General features: G+C 39.7%; 1 protein-coding gene and 1 pseudogene across 4 annotated transcripts in view; one reads left to right on the top strand and one right to left on the bottom strand.

Moving 5' to 3' along the window:
• MYO5A (myosin VA) overlaps window positions 1-19,847 on the top strand; it is a 221,568-nt gene that overhangs the window by 118,903 nt on the left and 82,818 nt on the right. For all 4 annotated transcript variants that reach the window (XM_064365693.1, XM_064365691.1, XM_064365690.1 and 1 more), the window contains exons 10-12: window positions 10,744-11,009; window positions 11,802-11,883; window positions 18,376-18,516. In XM_064365693.1, the coding sequence (XP_064221763.1) occupies window positions 10,744-11,009; window positions 11,802-11,883; window positions 18,376-18,516 (489 nt within the window). The remainder of the gene's footprint in view (window positions 1-10,743; window positions 11,010-11,801; window positions 11,884-18,375; window positions 18,517-19,847) is intronic.
• LOC105710006 (fatty acyl-CoA reductase 1-like) lies at window positions 15,167-16,735 on the bottom strand (annotated as a pseudogene).

The following is a 19,847-nucleotide window of genomic DNA, read 5'->3' as shown; positions in this document are numbered from 1 at the left end:
GAATAGTATATTGAGCTGGTAAAAGATGGAATTCCCCACAAGACATGTATTAATTACAAAGGGAAAGATAGTTATCATTACAGTCAAGAAACCTGGCAGACATTCCCTTAACCAAGTGATCAAAATTGATATTACCAATATTTGGACCAATCTGACACACTGAGAAGAATGCAACACAACTTCTCTGGCATTCCTGCCCAAATCTAATCATAAGGTAACATCATACAGACCAAATTGAGGGACTCTTCAAAAAGTCAGTGTCACACCATAAAAATTAATTATTTTTTGTAGAAAGCACTGTTAGGCCAACTGGCAAAAATTGAAGTGATCTGCAAGTTACATAATAGGATTGTATCATTGCTAATTTTCTCATTTTGTTCATTATACTGCACTTATATAAGGTAATGTCCGTGGTTTTTAGGAAACACACACTGAAATATTTAGATAAAAGGGGCATTGTGTTTACAATTTACTCTCAAAAGGGTCTGAAGAAGTAATGTGTGTAAAAGATTGAAAGAGTGATAAAAGGGAATGTAGTAAAATGTTAATATTTAGGGAATCTGAGTGAAGGGAATTTTTTGTACTATTCGAATGCAACTTTTCTGTTAGTCTAAATTTAGATAAAAAGTTTAAAAAAGAAAACGAAGGAGGAGTTCCAAGATGGCCGGTTAGATGCAGCTCAGGATTGCAGCTCTGAGTGAAAGTGCAGAGGGTGAGTGGACGCCGCATTTCCAGACGGATTTTTATTGCCCACAGACCATGAGATTCCCAGGCGGAGGAGCCCCACGGGTCGCCAGGGTGGCTGTTTTGGCCGGCGCGGCTGTTTTGCCTGCGCCCCGGCACAGCGGCTCCCAGTGCAGAGTAAATGGGACTGTGTTCCCACTTAGCCAGCAAGGGGAGCTGAAACAGGGAGCCAGGCCAGGAGATTCCCGGGCAAAAAAAGCACCACGAATCTCAGAGTCGCGGTTTCAGCGGCGCAGTGGGTCGCCACATGGGAAATCACACAGATCCCGGCGCCTATTCAACAGGCGACCAGGACACCTGGGAGAGAGCCGACTGTTCAACTAAAAAATAAAAGGCTCTGAGGCAGGGAGCCAGGAGATCAGGCCCGGCTGGTCCCACCCCCACAAAAACAAGAACAAAAACAAAAAAACAGCGATTGGAAACGCTCTGGGTTGAGAGTTTCACAGCAAGCACAACTGAACCCGGGACGGTCCAGCTCTGTGGGGAGGGGCGTCTGCCATTACTGAGGCAACCCGCCGTTGCCAAGGCAACCCGCCATTACAGAGAGAGTCCATCAGTACAGAGGCGGGCCAACATTGCGGAAGCAGTTCTAACTACACCCATATAAACAGGACTGCAGGGAAGTTCACACGACAGCTGGGAGGAGCCCACAGCAGCTCAGCAAAGCCTCTGCAGGCTGAGAGTGACTAGGCTGCCTCCTTGTGGGCAGGGCAGCCCTGAAGAAAAAAATAGGCAGCAGCACAGCGGAAACTCATAAAGCCCTAACTCCCTGGGACAGAACACCTGGGGGAAAAAAAGGGGGTTTATGAGTTCTGCTGCTGCAGACTTAAATTTACCAGCCCAGAAGCTCTGAATGAACAATGGGGCTCACAGCTCAGCACCTGAGCTAATATAAAGGACAGACTGTTTCCTCAAGCAGCTCCCTGACCCCCGTATAGCCAAAGAGTCACCTCATAAAGGAGAGCTCAGACTGACATTTGGCAGGTATCCTTCTGGGACAAAGCAGAAGAAGAAACTGGTAGCAACCTTTACTGTTCGGCAGCTGCTGCAAGTGATCCCCAGGCAAGCAGGGCCTGGAGTGGACCTCAGCAGTCCTACAGCAGAGGGACCAGACAGTTAAAAGGAAAACTAAGAAACAGAAATAACTTTATCAACAACAAACAGGACATCCACTCAGAGACCCAATCAGAAAGTCAACAACTACAAAGCCAACAGGTGGATAAATCCACAAAGATGGGAAGAAACCAGTGCAAAAAGGATGAACACACCCAAAACCAGAACACCTCTCCTCCTACAAGGGATCACAACTCCTCACCAGCAAGGGAACAAAACTGGATGGAGAATGAGTGTGATGAATTGACAGAATCAGCCTTCAGAAAGTGGGTAATAAGAAACTTCCATGAGCTAAAAGAACATGTTCTAACCCAATGCAAAGAAACTAAGAACCTTGAAAAAAGACTTGATGAAATGCTAACGAGAATGGACAACTTAGAGAGGAATATGAGTGAATTGATGGAGCTGAAAAACACAGCACAAGAACTTCGCGAAGCATGCACAAGTTTCAACAGCCAAATTGACCAAGCAGAAGAAAGGATATCAGAAGTCGAAGATCAACTCAATGAAATAAAACGAGAAGGCAAGATTAGAGAAAACAGGGTAAAAAGGAATGAACAAAGTCAACAAGAAATATGGGACTATGTGAAAAGACCTAATCTACGTTTGATAGATGTACCTGAATGTGATGAAGAGAATGAATCCAAGCTGGAAAATGCTCCTCAGGATATTATCCAGGAAAACTTCCCCAACCTAGCAAGGCGTGCCAATATTCAAGTCCAGGAAATACAGAGAACACCACAAAGATATTCCTCAAGAAGAGCAACCCCAAGGCACATAATCATCAGATTCACCAGGGTTGAAATGAAGGAGAAAATGCCAAGGGCAGCCAGAGAGAAAGGTCGGGTTACCCACAAAGGGAAGCCCATCAGACTCATGCAGATCTCTCAGCAGAAACCCTACAAGCCAGAAGAGAGTGGGGGCCGATAGTCAACATCGTTAAAGAAAAGAACTTTCAATCCAGAATTTCATATCCAGCCAAACTAAGCTTCATAAGTGAAGAAAAAATAAAATCCTTTGTGAACAAGCAAGTACTCAGAGATTTCATCACCACCAGACCTGCTTTACAAGAGCTCCTGAAAGAGGCACTACACATAGAAAAGAACAACGAGTACCAGCCACTCCAAAAACACATGAAATGGTAAAGAGCATCAACACAATGAAGAATCTGCATCAACCAACGGGCAAAACAACCGGCTAGCATCAAAATGGCAGGATCAAATTCACACATAACAATATTAATCCTAAACATAAATGGACTAAATGCCCCAATCAAAAGACATAGACTGGCAAATTGGATAAAAAGCCAAAACCCATCAGTGTGCTGTATCCAGGAAACCCACCTCACATGCAAGGATACACAAAGGCTCAAAACAAAGGGATGGAGGAAGATTTACCAAGCAAATGGAGAGCAAAAAAAAAGCAGGAGTTGCAGTTCTCATCTCTGATGAAATAGACTTTAAAGCAACAAAGATCAAAAGAGACAAAGAAGGACATTACATAATGGTAAAAGGATCAATGCAACAAGAAGAGCTAATGATCCTAAATATATATGCACCTAATACAGGAGCACCCAGATACATAAGGCAAGTTCTTAATGACTTACAAAGAGACTTAGACTCCCACACAATAATAGTGGGAGATTTCAACACACCATTGTCAATATTAGACAGATCAACGAGACAGAAAATTAACAAGGATATCCAGGACTTGAACTCAGACCTGGATGAAGCAAACCTAATAGACATTTACAGAACGCTCCACCCCAAATCCACAGAATATACATTCTTCTCAGCACCACATCACACCTACTCTAAAATTAACCACATAATTGGAAGTAAATCACTCCTCAACAAATGCAAAAGAACAGAAACCATAACAAACAGTCTCTCAGACCACAGTGCAATCAAGTTAGAACTCCGAATTCAGAAACTAACTCAGAACCGCACAGCTTCATGGAAACTGAACAACTTTCTCTTGAATGTTGACTGGATAAACAATGAAATGAAGGCAGAAATAAAGATGTTCTTCGAAACCAACGAGAACGAAGACACCACATACCAGAATCTCTGGGACACATTTAAAGCAGTCTCTAGAGGAAAATATATAGCAATAAGTGCCTACATTAGAAGCAAGGAGAGATCTAAAATTGACACCCTATCATCAAAATTGAAAGAGCTAGAGGAGCAAGATCAAAAAAACTCAAAACCTAGCAGAAGACAAGAAATAACTAAGATCAGAGCAGAACTGAAGGAGATAGAGACACGAAAAACCCTTCAAAAAATCAATAAATCCAGGAGCTGGTTTTTTGAAAAGATCAACAAAATAGACAGACCACTAGCCAGATTAATAAAAAAGAAAAGAGAGAATAACCAAATAGATGCAATAAAAAATGATAAAGGGGATATCACCACAGATTCCACAGAAATTCAAACCATCATCAGAGAGTATTACAAACAACTCTATGCACATAAACTAGAAAACCTGGAAGAAATAGATAAATTCCTGGACAGTTGCCTCCTCCCAAGCCTAAACCAGGAAGAAGTCGAAACCCTGAATAGACCAATAATAAGGTCTGAATCGAGGTAGCAATTAAGAGCCTACCACCCAAAAAAAGCCCAGGTCCAGATGGGTTCACAGCCGAATTCTACCAGACATACAAAGAGGAACTGGTACCATTCCTTCTGAAACTATTCCAAATAATCCAAAAAGAGGGAATCCTTCCCAAATCATTTTATGAGACCGACATCATCCTGATACTAAAAGCCGGCAGAGACTCAACAAGAAAAGAAAACTACAGGCCAATATCCATGATGAACATAGATGCAAAAATCTTCAATAAAATACTGGCAAGCCAATAGCAACAGCACATCAAAAAGCTTATCCACCATGATCAAGTAGGATTCATCCCGGGGATGCAAGGCTGGTTCAACATACGCAAGTCTATAAACGTAATTCACCACATAAACAGAACCAAAGACAGAAACCACATGATTATCTCAATTGATGCAGAGAAGGCTTTTGACAAAATTCAGCAGCGCTTTATGCTAAAAACCTTCAATAAACTAGGTATCGACGGAACGTATCTCAAAATAATAAAAGCTATTTACGACAAACCAACAGCCAATATCATACTGAATGGGCAAACACTGGAAGCATTCCCTTTGAAATCTGGCACTAGACAAGGATGCCCTCTCTCACCACTCCTATTCAATATAGTACTGGAAGTTCTAGCCAGAGCAATCAGGCAAGAAAAAGAAATAAAGGGTATTCAGTTAGGAAAGGAGGAAGTCAAATTGTCTCTATTTGCAGACAACATGATTGTATATCTAGAAGACCCCATCATCTCAGCCCAAAATCTCCTGAAACTGATAAGCAACTTCAGCAAAGTCTCAGGATACAAAATCAATGTGCAAAAATCACAAGCATTCCTATACACCAATAACAGACTTAAAGAGAGCCAAATCAAGAACAAACTGCCATTCACAATTGCTACAAAGAGAATAAAATACCTAGGAATACAACTAACAAGGAACGTAAAGGACCTCTTCAAGGAGAACTACAAACCACTGCTCAACGAAATAAGAGAGGACACAAACAGATGGAGAAACATTCCATGTTCATGGTTAGGAAGAATCAATATCGTGAAAATGACTATACTGCCCAAAGTAATTTACAGATTCAACGCTATCCCCATCAAGCTACCAATGACCTTCTTCACAGAACTGGAAAAAACCACCTTAAACTTCATATGGAACCAAAAGAGAGCCCACATAGCCAGGTCAATTCTAAGCAAAAAGAACAAAGCGGGAGGCATCACACTACCGGACTTCAAATTATACTGCAAGGCTACAGTAATCAAAACAGCATGGTACTGGTACCAAAACAGAGATATAGACCAATGGAACAGAACAGAGGCTTCAGAGGCAACACAACATATCTACAACCATCTGATCTTTGACAAACCTGATAAAAACAAGCAATGGGGAAGGATTCCCTGTTTAATAAGTGGTGTTGGGAAAACTGGCTAGCCATATACAGAAAGCAGAAACTGGACCCCTTCCTGACAGCTTACACTAAAATTAACTCCAGATGTATTAAAGACTTAAACATAAGACCTAACACCATAAAAACCCTAGAAGAAAACCTAGGCAAAACCATTCAGGACGTAGGCATATGCAAGGACTTCATGACCAGAACACCAAAAGCATTGGCAACAAAAGCTAAAATAGACAAATGGGACCTAATCGAACTCCACAGCTTCTGCACAGCAAAAGAAACACAGTCATTAGAGTGAATCGGCAACCAACAGAATGGGAAAAAATTTTTGCAGCCTACCCATCTGACAAAGGGCTGATATCCAGAATTTACAATGAACTAAAACAGATTTACAAGAAAAAAAACAAACAAGCCCATTCAAAAATGGGCGAAGGATATGAACAGATACTTTACAAAAGAAGACATACAGGAGGCTAACAAGCATATGAAAAAATGCTCATCATCACTGGTCATTAGAGAAATGCAAATCAAAACTACATTGAGATACCATCTCACGCCAGTTAGAACAGCGATCATTAAAAAATCTGGAGACAACAGATGCTGGAGAGGATGTGGAGAAATAGGAACACTTTTACACTGTTGGTGGGAGTGTAAATTAGTTCAACCATTGTGGAAGACAGTGTGGCGATTCCTCAAGGACCTAGAAATAGAAATTCCATTTGACCCAGCAATCCCATTACTGGGTATATATCCAAAGGATTATAAATCGTTCTACTATAAGGACACATGCACACGAATGTTCATTGCAGCACAGTTTACAATAGCAAAGACCTGGAACCAACCCAAATGCCCATCGATGATAGATTGGACAGGAAAAATGTGGCACATATACACCATGGAATATTATGCAGCCATCAAAAACGATGAGTTCGCATCCTTTGTAGGGACATGGATGAACCTGGAAACCATCATTCTCAGCAAACTGACACAAGAACACAAAATCAAACACCGCATGTTCTCACTCATAGACGGGTGTTGAACAATGGGAACACATGGACACAGGGAGGGGAGCACTATACACTGGGGTCCGTTGGGGGGAACAGTGGGGGGTGGGGAGTTGGGGAGAGATAGCATGGGGAGAAATGCCAGATATAGGTGAAGGGGAGGAAGGCAGCAAATCACACTGCCACGTATGCACCTATGAAACAATCTTGCATGTTTTTCACATGTACCCCAAAACCTAAAATGCAATTAAAAAAAAAAAAAGAAAATGAATACCCAGCCCGCTACTCTGCCCCCACACACAAAAGGTATAACTAAAGTATTGGATAACAGAGGGTAAATTGTGATGGGGTGTTTGGAGTTAGCGTTACTTAATTACATTAAGTTAATTATGTAACCAAATATTAACAAAGTAAACCTTTGAAACCAGTCTAGAGGAAAATGAATTGAAAAAAAATCAAAATATAGCAAGAAAGAGAGAGGAAAAAGAAATGTTGAAAAGCAGGACAACCAAAAGAGCAAAGTAAAATGGAAATAATTAAAAATGGACTAAATGCTCCAGCTAAAAGAGTTATATTGTTAGACTGGTTTAAAAAAATTCAGATATAACCGAGGGATACTACACAGTCATAAAAAAGAATGAAATCATGCCCTTTGCAGCAACATGGATGCAGCTGGAAAATATTAGCCTAAGTAAACTAACACAAAAACAGAAAACCAAATACTACATGTTCTCACTTATAAGTGGGAGCTAAACATTGGATGCACATGGTCATAAATGGGAACAATAGACATGAGGGGGATACAAAAGATGGGAGTGATTGAAAAAACTACCGACTGGTGACTATGCTCACTACCCAGGTGATGGATTCATTCATACTCCAAACCTCCGCATCACACAATATACCTTTATTACAAACCCGCACATGTACCCCCTGATTCTAAAATAAAAGTCGAAAAAAGAAAAAAAATTTTCAGGTATATACTTTTTTTTTTTTTTTTGAGACGGAGTTTCGCTCTTGATACCCAGGCTGGAGCGCAATGGCGCGATCTCGGCTCACCGCAATCTCTGCCTCCTGGGTTCAGGCAATTCTCCTGCCTCAGCCTCCTGAGTAGCTGGGATTACAGGCAAGCGCCACCGTGCCCAGCTAATTTTTTGTATTAGTAGAGACGGGGTTTCACCATGTTGACCAGGATGGTCTCGATCTCTTGACCTCGTGATCCACCCGCCTCGGCCTCCCAAAGTGCTGGGATTACAGGCTTGAGCCACCGCGCCCGGCCTCAGGTATATACTTTTAAAAGAAGCATTCCTAGGGCTGGGCACGGTGGCTCATGCCTGTAATCCCAGCACTTTGGGAGGCCGAGGCGGGTGGATCACGAGGTCAAGAGATCGAGACCATCCTGGTCAACATGGTGAAACCCCGTCTCTACTAATACAAAAAATTAGCTGGGCACGGTGGCCCGTGCCTGTAATCCCAGCTACTCAGGAGGCTGAGGCAGGAGAATTGCCTGAATCCAGGAGGCGGAGGTTGCGGTGAGCTGAGATTGCACCATTGCACTCCAGCCTGGGTAACAAGAGCGAAACTCTGTCTCAAAAAAAAAAAAAAAAAAAAAAGCATTTCTAAAATAATAGAAGTATAGAAAGTTTGAAAAAAAATATTTAAAAAAGACATACTAGCTTGAACAAAACTGGCAGAACTATGCAGGTATCGAACAAAATAGACTCTGAAGCCAAAAGCTGTGCTAGAGGGAAATAGAGTGACTTTGCAATGATAAAGGTTTTATTCACTGTGCATGGTATGTGCCTGTAATCCTAGCAGGCTGAGGCAGAAGGATCTCTCGAGTCCAGCAGTTTGAGGCTACAGTGAGATACGATTATACCACCACCCTCTAACCTGGGCAACAGAATGAAATCTTATCTCTAAAAAGAACAGATTTTATTCACCAGGAATATATAATAGTCTTAACTTCTTCTTCTTCTTCTTCTTTTTTTTTTTTAAAGACGGGGTTTTACCATGTTGGTCAGGCTGGTCTTGAACTCCTGACCTCAGGTGATCCACCCGCCTTGGCCTCCAAAGTGCTTGAATTACAGGCGTGAGCCACCACGCTCAGCAATAGTCTTAACTTCTATGTACTTAATGATATAGTCTCAAAAGATATAAAAGAAAAATCAACAGAAACCGTAAGAAGAGACAAATTTGCTATCAGAGTGGGAGATTATTACTGACTTTTCTCAATTACTGATAGGTGAAGAAGTCCAAAAATAAGTAAAGCTGTGGAGAATTTAAACCAAACAGTTAACAATCTTGATGTAATAGGACAATATGGTAACAACATTCAAGTAGAATATGTTTAGAGTGTTGACCCAACATTTTTCTTTCTTTCTTTTTTTTTTTTTTTTAAATAAAATTGAAATGGAGTCTTGCTCTGTCACCCAGGCTGGAATGCGGTGGCACTATCTCAGCTCACTGCAACCTCCACCTCCTGGGTTTAAGTGATTCTCCTGCCTCATGCTCCCAAGTAGTTGGGTAGAGAAGGGTTTTCACCATGTTGGTCAGGCTAGTCTCAAACTCCTGACCTCAGGTGATCAGCCTGCCTCAGCCTCCCAAAGTGCTAGCATTACAGGCGTGAGCCCCCACACCCAGCCTGACCCACTTTTAAATGATGTCAAATCATAAATATATATGTATATATGGCTGTTTATTTAAGGGAGTTGAGCAGGCAGTGGTGTTGATTTGTATCTAAAGTGATTACTTGGGAGGAAGGGGGATGAAAGAAGGAAGGGCTGCTTGACTGTGAACAGTCTGGAGATGAAGGTGTCGGGAGACCCAAGTTCTAATACCAACTCTGACATCAATTGCCAGCTGATTTTTGACAAGCTATTTGTTCTCTTGGATCCTATTTCCTCATTTATCCACCAGAGACAATGTTCACCCTGCCTTTTCCCCAGGAATGTTGTCAGATTCGGCTGATACATGTGATTGAAGATGTTGAAAAATATAATTGATTAACATGGATTAAATTAAACAAGTATTTATCAACAATCTACTCATGCAAGGCTCATGGAAGATATTCTAGGGGGTACCAGGGATATGTAAGTCATGTAAGTGCTTCTAATCTAAAAAGTCACACAAATAACTATCACGTTACCTCCTTGCAACCTCAGTGGCCTCCCATTGCTCTAAGGATAAAGACCAGCTAGGATATAGCCTCTGTCTGTTTCTGTGGCTTCAACTCACATTTTCTCCCTCATTCAGCTTCAATCCTTCCTATTGAGATTTCCTTCCCACCACAGAATGCTTTTGCCAGCTGTTTCCTTGGCTTGGAAAATCTTTTTTCCCCCTTTCACCTGGTTAGCACCTTCCTTTTCTGAAGGCAACTGTCTACTGCTTCCTAAATAGAGCATATTCCTCTCACATGGACTCAGCATAGTCTCCTTGGTCTTTGTGTTATTTTGCATTTTAGGGAGCAATCATTTGATTAATATCCATTTCCTCAAGTGACTATAAGCTCTAGGAAGGCAGGGACCATGTTTGTGTTTGTTTTCTGGCACATAGTAGGCATTCAGTAAATAATTGTTGACTAGCTGACTGATTTTTTGATTGAGTGAATGAAAGTGCTTTAAGAGAGAGAAAAGCAAATACTATGAAGAGTCAAAGGAAGAGGTAATTTTTGAAGTGAGCCCCAGAAGAGACTGCAAAATGCTGCCTTGATGCCAGTTTAACGGATGAATGTGATTATTATCACTAATCAACTTTGAGTGATCTTGGTGTTTGTTATAACAAATAAATTGCTGAATTTTATTTGTTAGCTCTTTGTTAACATTTTCCAGGAAATTCTTATTGATTTATCTGGTCATAGGAAATAACCCATTCTTTTTGGCAGCCCAAGCATGAACCTCTCTGCATCTTCTGTGATCTCATGGGTGTGGACTATGAGGAGATGTGTCACTGGCTCTGCCATCGGAAGCTGGCTACTGCCACAGAGACATACATCAAGCCCATCTCCAAGCTGCAGGCCACAAATGCTCGCGATGCTTTGGCCAAGCACATCTATGCCAAGCTCTTTAACTGGATTGTAGATCATGTCAATCAGGCTCTCCATTCTGCTGTCAAACAACACTCTTTTATTGGTGTGCTGGACATTTACGGGTGAGTATATTTGGCTAATTGGTCTGCTAGAGAGCATTTCTTTCTAGAATCTATCAGGTAACTCTAAGTAGGCATTTGATTCTGTTTCCTACTGGTAAAGAGAAGGGAAGCTTTGCCTACGACAATTCGAGAATACCTTGATGATGGTGATACAATTGCATGTTGCTTAAAATTTAAAACAAAAAAAAATAGTTCAAATCTGGAGCTGATTTACTTAGCTAATGTATAGAATTAGCTGGTTTTCAGACTCTCATGTGGTAAATTATCACTGAAATTCTAAAAATCTAATTTGATTTGCTAGTTTGCTTTCTTTGGGTACCTGTCTTTAGCTGTTAAAATCCTTCCTTCATATTTATGCTTGTTTCATACTTAATTTTTCATTCTCTGGTTCTCTTTTTCAAAAGAACCTGTAGGATCTCTGTTCCTATTTCCCTCCTATGTGTGTGTAACACTGAGTCAGTAAATTGACAAGAGCAATGGCTTTATTATAATTCTGATGTTCCCCACTTGGGGTTGAATGAGCCCTCAAAAACTCATAGTGTTGAACACCTCTGCATGCTGGGACCTTAAAAAAAAAAAAAAAAAACCCTCTGCTGCTTGGCTGATGCTCATCTGCTAGGTACATATTCCACGCTACTGACTTATAAATCTTTATCTTCACTGATATGGAAAGAAAGTTTTACAATGTTGGGGAATGTCTCATTTCTTTCTTCCTAATGTGTATATTTTGAATATTTTTTTAAAGCTTTTTGTTTCTTTTCTTCCCTTTCCATATTATTTTTGTGGTTACAGATTTGAAACATTTGAGATAAATAGTTTTGAACAGTTTTGCATAAATTATGCAAATGAAAAACTACAGCAACAATTCAATATGGTAAGAATGTTCTTCCTTGAATAATATTCTGCTATAAGTTATTCTCTTGGATTCTTAGTCTTTGTTTAAAAGCTTGTCCCTGAAATGAAGTTGTGAATTATAATTATTATATGGAATTTAGAACTGATGATTAATGAATGGTACAACATTAGAAAAATGTTTTATGGCCAGGTGGGATTCAAGGTTATCCTTGGATAGCTGTCTGATAATAACGAAAATTTAGGACATTACAGATTGAGAGAAGCAGGCAGTATATTAGGTAATCGCTTGTGAGTATGAAATTTTGAGCCCGGGGATATCCTTCAGTTTGTTATTCTGAAACTAATTGTATGTGGAATTATGACACTTACTTGCTATATTAGCAAGATGTCAGAACTAAAAAGCAGAAATTTATGTGTTCTTTTTTCAACAGTCTGGGACATTCACTGAGACAATGGCAATGGGAATATTTTGAGTGGTTCTTGTGAAGTAGTAATATCAAATATCTTAGAGGAGTATCGTGGTGTTGGGAGATTCAGAGGTGCTTAAAAATCAGGGGCAGCAGACTGTAATAGTAAAGGGCACAGACCCCAGAGGTGAACTGTGTGGGTTGGCATCCCACCCATGTCAGTTATCCAGGAGACCTTGGGCAAGTTAGTTGACATCCCTGGGCCTCAGCTTCCTCATCTGTAAAATGGAGATAAGAATAGTACCTATTGTTTATGGTTTTATAGGTTAAATGTGTTGGAATATGTAAAGTGTCCATCATGTGCCAGGTATAGTTCTAAGTACAAGAGTGGGAGTGATTATTAGTGTCGATGAAAGAGGATATTTAATGAGTCACCCGTATGAATTAGAAGATAGAACTGAGGGGCAGGAAAGGCATCCTTAGTAAGTCCTCATCTTGTAAAGAGAGAGGTCAAGTGGTATGGTCTATAGCTGATGCACAAAAAATAGATGTTTAAAGACTTTGCAAGTTAAAAAATTTAGTAAAAACCAAAGGAGGATCTAAAAATAGTAATATAGGGAGAGTAGTGGAAGAGTGGGAAGGAGGTGGTGTATGTGAATTTAGCTTCGTTTGTGTTATAACCAAATCAGTAGATGTTTCATATTGATAAATCAAAAGTTAGCTGATAAGCATATTCCTTAAAAATATGTAGGTAAATATCAGAAGAAATAGCTAAGGGAATTAAAAATGGTTGCCTCCAGGAAATGAGACTGGGGTTAGGGGAAGATGGGACAAGGAGCTGCTGCTTGTCTTTATTAAACCTTTAGTCTGTTTGAATAAATATTCCATATACTTTGATAAAAACTTGAGCCATCTTTGTTTAACAAATTAAACTTTGTACCACAGTGAAATAATGTAGAAGTGATCTTAACACCTTAGGCTTATGACTATTTCCATAATAAGATGACCACTAATATATTTTGCATCTCTGCATAAGAAACATTAATAAAAACCTATCAGAAACTAAACTGAGCATTATCATTTCTCAAGGCGTTTCTGAGTTTCTTAATTACTTTAGTCAATACCACAGCCTTCTACTGTTTCCCATTGTGTTTCGGCACAGAGTGATGGGAATGTAGGAAAGCAATGCCACCCTCTTTAGGAACTGACTTGTTTGTCTGTTTTTCAGGGGCCTCCTGTCTGCACGTGTGTTTTGGTCTCTTGTGTCTCCTCTTTCCTGCTTTCTGTCTCTAGCCACCTGTTTCTCCTCTCTTCACACATCCTTCCACATTTCTGCATCTTCGCTTCTCTCTGCACAACTACTCCGCCCCCTCTTCCTATCTGATGGCAGGTTCTTTCCTTCTAGTCTGTATATATCTTGTCCACCTCAAGCTTTCTCCTTCCTTACTCACTTTTTCTTTTGAGACAGCGTTTCGCTCTTGTTGCCCAGGCTGTCGTGCAATGGCACAATCCTGGCTCACTGCAACCTCCACCTCCAGGGTTCAAGTGATTCTCCTGTCTCCTGAGCAGCTAGGATTACAGTCATGCACCACCACGCCCAGCTAATTTTGTATTTTTAGTAGAGATGGGGTTTCTCCATGTTGGTCAGGCTGGTCTCGAACTCCCGACCTCAGGTGAACCGCCTGCCTCGGCCTCCCAAAATGCTGGGATTACAGGCATGAGCCACCGTGCCTGGCCTCCTCACTCACTTTATTTTTTATTATTTTTTTGATATGTAAATAAAGTCCTTTATTTAATTTCATACACATTATCTTAAGCATTATTTTATTTTTCTTGAAGGAATTCATCTTTCAAGATCAAAATTAGTATGTGTTTACACATGAGAACATTTTTTTAATGTTATTACTACCTGCAAATACATTCTTCCATAATAATGCACTTGCAGTTTTCATTGGAAAGATAGCACAAGGCTTTTAAAAGTCCTATGAATTAAGTTTATAAAGGGAGGAGAACACAAGTATGGTTAATCCCTCCCAATTCCCACTTCCAACAAAGTCTCAAGAAATCCTCCTGCTTCAAAACATAAACACAATCTCACAGGATTTTTATTTGATCATAATGTCGACAAGAAAACTGTATTCCTATTATTTTTGATACTAACAGTTTTACTGAATTTGTTTTCACTTTCTGTCAAAAAACACATAGCACATGTTGATATGGATTCTCAAACCCATTTAGATCCAGTAGGGTCATTAGAATAATATAGCCTTCTGATTTTAAAAGCAGCTGATTGCTTGTAAAAAATGATATGTATCAGACATTTAATCAGAAAAAGAAAAATGAGAACATGCCTTTCATGTTTGATATCATTTAACTTACAAGATGATGTGAAAATAGGTTGGTTATAATTTTAAAAAAACTAAAACCTACTTCAACTAATGAAAAAAATCACACTGAAGAATCAAATATATTCCAACTTAGCTAGTATTACTGTCCAAATAAATGTCTTCCATTGCCCTGCATATTAGAATTAGAAATTCATTATATATTAAGGCATATTTTAATTAATATGTTCCATAATTGCATAGTTATACTGATCAGTATTCCTATTTCCCCACTTCTGCCTTCATCCCACCCCTTTCTTCTACGGCTCAAAGTATTAAGTCATGGTTTTGGTGGCTATTGTAGATTTGAGCTGGCATAACATAGTGTGTTCACTAGGTTTTATGAACATAAATATTAAAATGTTACATAAAATGTACCATAATTGACTTCACACTCCAATCTAAGATGGTTTAATATCTTGACAAAAGGTGAGATGACTTAAGTACATTTTACATTTTGGGCATTTAGACCACCGTATGCATAGATGTTCTGATGCTGAATTCTTGGTCTTCAGTATCTCGTAGTGCTGGATGCTCGGAAGTATGACAGAAACTTGTAACACAGACGAACCACATAGTACCAGATGTTTCTTGCCACTTGTGATCTTGCAATAAAAATGCACCACATGAGGATTACAAGGATAATATTAAAACCCTAACATATATTCTGCAACTTGTTCAGATGTTTTCTGGCTGCAGGGAGGCCAGACATTTCTTCATTCAACACGTACTTCTTAGTTCCCATGCAGTAGTTCTCTATATATTCTGCCCAATGAAACTGCCGTACGTCAATATTGAAGGTCTTTTTATCTTCAGGGTTTAGTTGATTAATTAATATATTGACATCGTCAGTATTCCAGACCCAAGAATTACTTGTGAAATAGTCAAGAAACATAATAGCTTTGTGAAGACAAGTAATTGCTTTCATCATCCTTGGGCTTCTTCCAGTCATCCTGAGGTAGATATCATACAGGAATGCTGGGGCCTTATGGCTTACAGCAATCCAGTAATGATATAAAAGGTGATTGGAGGTTAGATTTACATTGGGCCATCTGAAGGCCTGTTCGAGAGGATTCCTCTTGAAAGTGGAAATTACATGGTATTCAACTTCACCCCAGTGGAAAGGATTAGTGCTGCCTATTGTACAATTATACACCATGATGTTTCTTGGTCTATTAACTCCGGAATACCAGGCTGCTGCAAGACTCATGTTGACAACTACGTCTACAGGAACAAGATCTGCAAGGGCACTGTTGGAGGCACGCATTGTTCGAAGAATTCCTTTCCCTGCCTTTGTTGAAGTTAAAAACAGCACTGCAATAAAGAGGCCACTTGGTCCATTAAAGTTATCAATCCATCCTGGAAAAGGTTCTTTCCAACTGGCACCAACAATCAATGGCCTTATAATCGCCACATTTAGTTTTGCTCCTTCTTGTTGTACAACATACTCTGCCAATGCTTTTGTGTATATGTAGGTATTAGGTCTGTCTCCTATCAATTTTGGTGTGATATCATTTACTAGGCCATCATCCATCCACTCTAAAGAATCAGTCAGCTTCTTGGGATCCACAGGTGGCGGGTAGACTACTTCAATCTGCTTTCAATTACAGTAGGTATATGCTGTTGATACATGCATGAACACTTCCAGATTCTTCATTTGTTGTGCAAAGAGAATAAGCTGTCATGTTGCAATCACATTTAACTGAACAGCATCTCTTGAGTTTTCATTAAACCTTACTGTAGCTGTACAGTAGAATATAATATTGGTAGAATCTATGATCACCTCTTTATCTTCTTCATTGAGAGCTATTTTAGGTTGTATGAGTTCGCTGTTGATTGCTATAATTTTCTCTCTAAAATCTGGATTTTCATCTCTCAGTCTGTCAAAGAGTTTGCCACTAAGGATTTCTTCTACTCGCTCTTGTGGTGTCTGTCTAACTTTCTGCCTCACCAAAACGTACACTGAATTCACCTTAGGACAAGATCTCAGCGACTTTTCTAGAAGCACCTTCCCTAGAAAAGCAGTAGCTCCTGTGAGGAGGACATTCTTGCCTTCATAGTATTCTGGGATTGAAACCATTTTGATCCTAGACGCAGAGGCTCAGGCCTCGCTCTCCCGCTGGCCGTCCAGCTATCATGCCACTTCTGTCATGCTTTCCTCATTCACTTTTCCACCGCCCCCGACCAGCTGCTCCTCACTCACTTTACATTTCCTGTGTACCCAGCAGTGGTTGGAATGCTCTTTTCTTCCTCTCAACTTGCTTATCTCCCATTCATTTTGGCTTCTTTTAGCTTCAACTCCCACTGCTAATTGCCTGATTATTTTCTTGTTTCCCGGTTAAAAAACCTTAGAGAGAGAATCTGATTAACTCTGTTCATTTTTTCATCAGAGATCTCTAACAGGAGAGTGCCCTCATATACCCACACTGGTTTAGTCAGCTGTGACTAGGAATGTGGGGTCTCACAGTATAAATAACTTGACTGCATAGGGCTGTTCCCTGATCTGGGGATGTAAGTGGGGGCAGTCAGCATGAGAAACCTCGTGATTGGCACTCTTCGTGGTTGGAGGCATTAGTGTATTGACCAAGGATCTCATGCCATATTGAACTTCATGCCCATATGTTTTGACAGTTGAGCATCCAAAATTTTAAAGACCCCATAAGCTTTACCCCATGAGCTTTTCCTAACTAGACATGGAGATATGTGTGAGAAATATGCTCTATATAATGTCTAGAGCAGTGTTTCTGTTGTCAAATAAATTAATGGAATTTTTAAAAACGGAGCTCATTGTCTTGGAAGATACTGGTACCTTCAGTCAGGGTGTCCTGCTGACGTATGGTACCCCATTTGCCTTCTCATTATCAAAGAACAAGAAATTTGCTTTCTTATTAGCATAACATAAATATTCGTATGGATGGCTGTTTTTTGTTAAAGTTTATAATAGCTCGTTAGACTGTAAATACTGCAAATGAGGCTGGGCGTGGTAACTCACACCAGTGATCCCAGCACTTTGGAAGGCCTAGGCAGGCATCGGGGTGTCAAGACCATGCTGGCTAACATGGTGAAACTCCATCTCTACTAAAAATGCAAAAAATTAGCCAGGCATGGTGGCACACGCCTGTAGTCCCAGCTACTCAGGATTTGCAAGCCAGAAAAGTAAGTCATAGACTCCATGACTACCAAAGATAATCAGGGCAGTCACAAAAGATCAACCATTAACTAATTCTGAGCCACATGAACTTCAGCACCACAGTCCTTTAGGAGAAGTACTTTGTTATGCTGAAAGCATTGCCCAGCATGGTTCAGTAACCTGGAGGGCATCAACTCTGCAAAGTTGTTAAATGCCAGTTAAGGTATTCCTGTGTCCCATGTTGTTAGTACTGTGATAACTTAAGAAGCCAAAAGTACATAGTGCGGTTTTGAAAATATACATTATCAAAAAAATCACAAAGATTACAACTTCAATCAGCTATTTAAAATATTTATATACCTAGATTTACTTGTTCACCAAGAATCCTATGTAGCTGAGGTTTTCCTGTTGTTTTTATTTGCTTTCTCTGTGTGTAAATCATGCATCTCCCATAAGGTTGTTGTTGAAAGCTATAGATTATCTCAAATTATGTTGGTATCATCTTAGTGCTTTATATAAACATTGTTTCTTGACTACATTCTTTGTTACAATGATTCAGTAATGACTGCTTTTTTTCTTTTTCATTTCAGCATGTCTTCAAATTGGAGCAAGAAGAATATATGAAGGAACAGATTCCCTGGACACTCATAGATTTTTATGATAATCAGCCTTGTATTAATCTTATAGAATCTAAACTAGGCATTCTAGATTTGCTGGATGAGGAATGCAAGGTAAGAATGATTTCCTGGGGTACTTGGTTTATTAAAATAGATGTATCAAGGTCAGAAGATAAGTGGGTTCAAGCAGAGATTCATTAGTATATCATGGAATGCCTTTGTGGTGACAAGTAGGGGTTATACTTTCATTCCAAAGGGACACTAGACCCCAATGGTTCTAATTACAAGTGAAACTAGGAGAATTTCCCTCCTCTTTTCATCTGATTCTAAATTACGTGAAAATTTGACACTAGATACTACCAATTTTAGCCACTTTTGTTCTTAATTTGTTTATATTTAGTACTTTTTGTTCAGCAATAGAATTTATTTGAAGAAATGCAAGAAACTGTGCAGAAGATATTTTGAATAATAGTTCTAAATAGTTTTAATTTTTAAACTAATTGGTTGTTATTACTGACATATTTGATAAGGATAGAGTTGTATCTTTAATGTTTGAAGGTGCAGCAAGTTGGAAAAAAGCATTAGATCCCCAACTTCACCACTGAGTGATCTTAGGCAAACCTATTCTTTCTCTTAATTTCTCTTTAGTTTATCTGCAGCAAGTTACAGTTTACCACAGGTTGACCCTCCTAAGCATCCAGACTTCCTACAACATTAGGATGCATGTGATGAAAAGGTTCTTAGCCTCACTTGAAATTTTTAAAAATGCAAAGCAAAGCAAAAATGGTACACTGCTCTTTACTCATCTAGGAGGCACATTTAAACTTGATAACTTTCATTTGATAATACTAAATGAATATTGCATATATACACTTGATGAAGAGCATGAATTCATTCAGTATACTTTATAGGATATTTGTCAACATTTGTCATAATTGTAACTACATACCCTTGACCCAGCAATGGAACTGCTGGGAGTTCCACCTTTGATTATACTTGCAAAAGTGTCCAAGGATATACATGTAAGAAGAAAACTGTGGCAATTGTCATAATAATAACAAAAAAATCAGTAACAACCTAGAAGCCATAAATAATGCAGAGAATGCTATTGTTGAGAAGCTGAAAAAAATTCAAGGATTGTGTAGAATTATCCCATTCACATACATGCCTTTAAAGAGGGTTAAGAAGTCCGTGCATGGTGGGCTAACACCTGTGATCCCAGCACTTTGAGAGATTGAGGTGGATGGATCATTTGAGCTCAGCAGTTCAAGACCAGCTGGGGCAACATGGTGAAACCCCATCTACAAAAATTAAAATTAGCTGGGCATGGTGGTGTGTGCCTGTTGTTGCAACTACTCGGGAGGCTGAGCCAGGATAATCACCTGACCCTGGGTGGCAGAAGTTGCAGTGAACCAAGATTGTGCCATTGCATTGCAGCCTGGGTG

This window comes from Aotus nancymaae, unplaced genomic scaffold (genome assembly GCF_030222135.1).
Source record: "Aotus nancymaae isolate 86718 unplaced genomic scaffold, 86718_ANA_hifiasm-v0.15.2.pri h1tg000062l, whole genome shotgun sequence".
Taxonomy (NCBI): Eukaryota; Metazoa; Chordata; class Mammalia; order Primates; family Aotidae; genus Aotus; species Aotus nancymaae.
The sequence above is the reverse complement of the archived record's forward strand: the minus strand, read 5'-3'. Positions and strand labels throughout refer to the sequence as shown.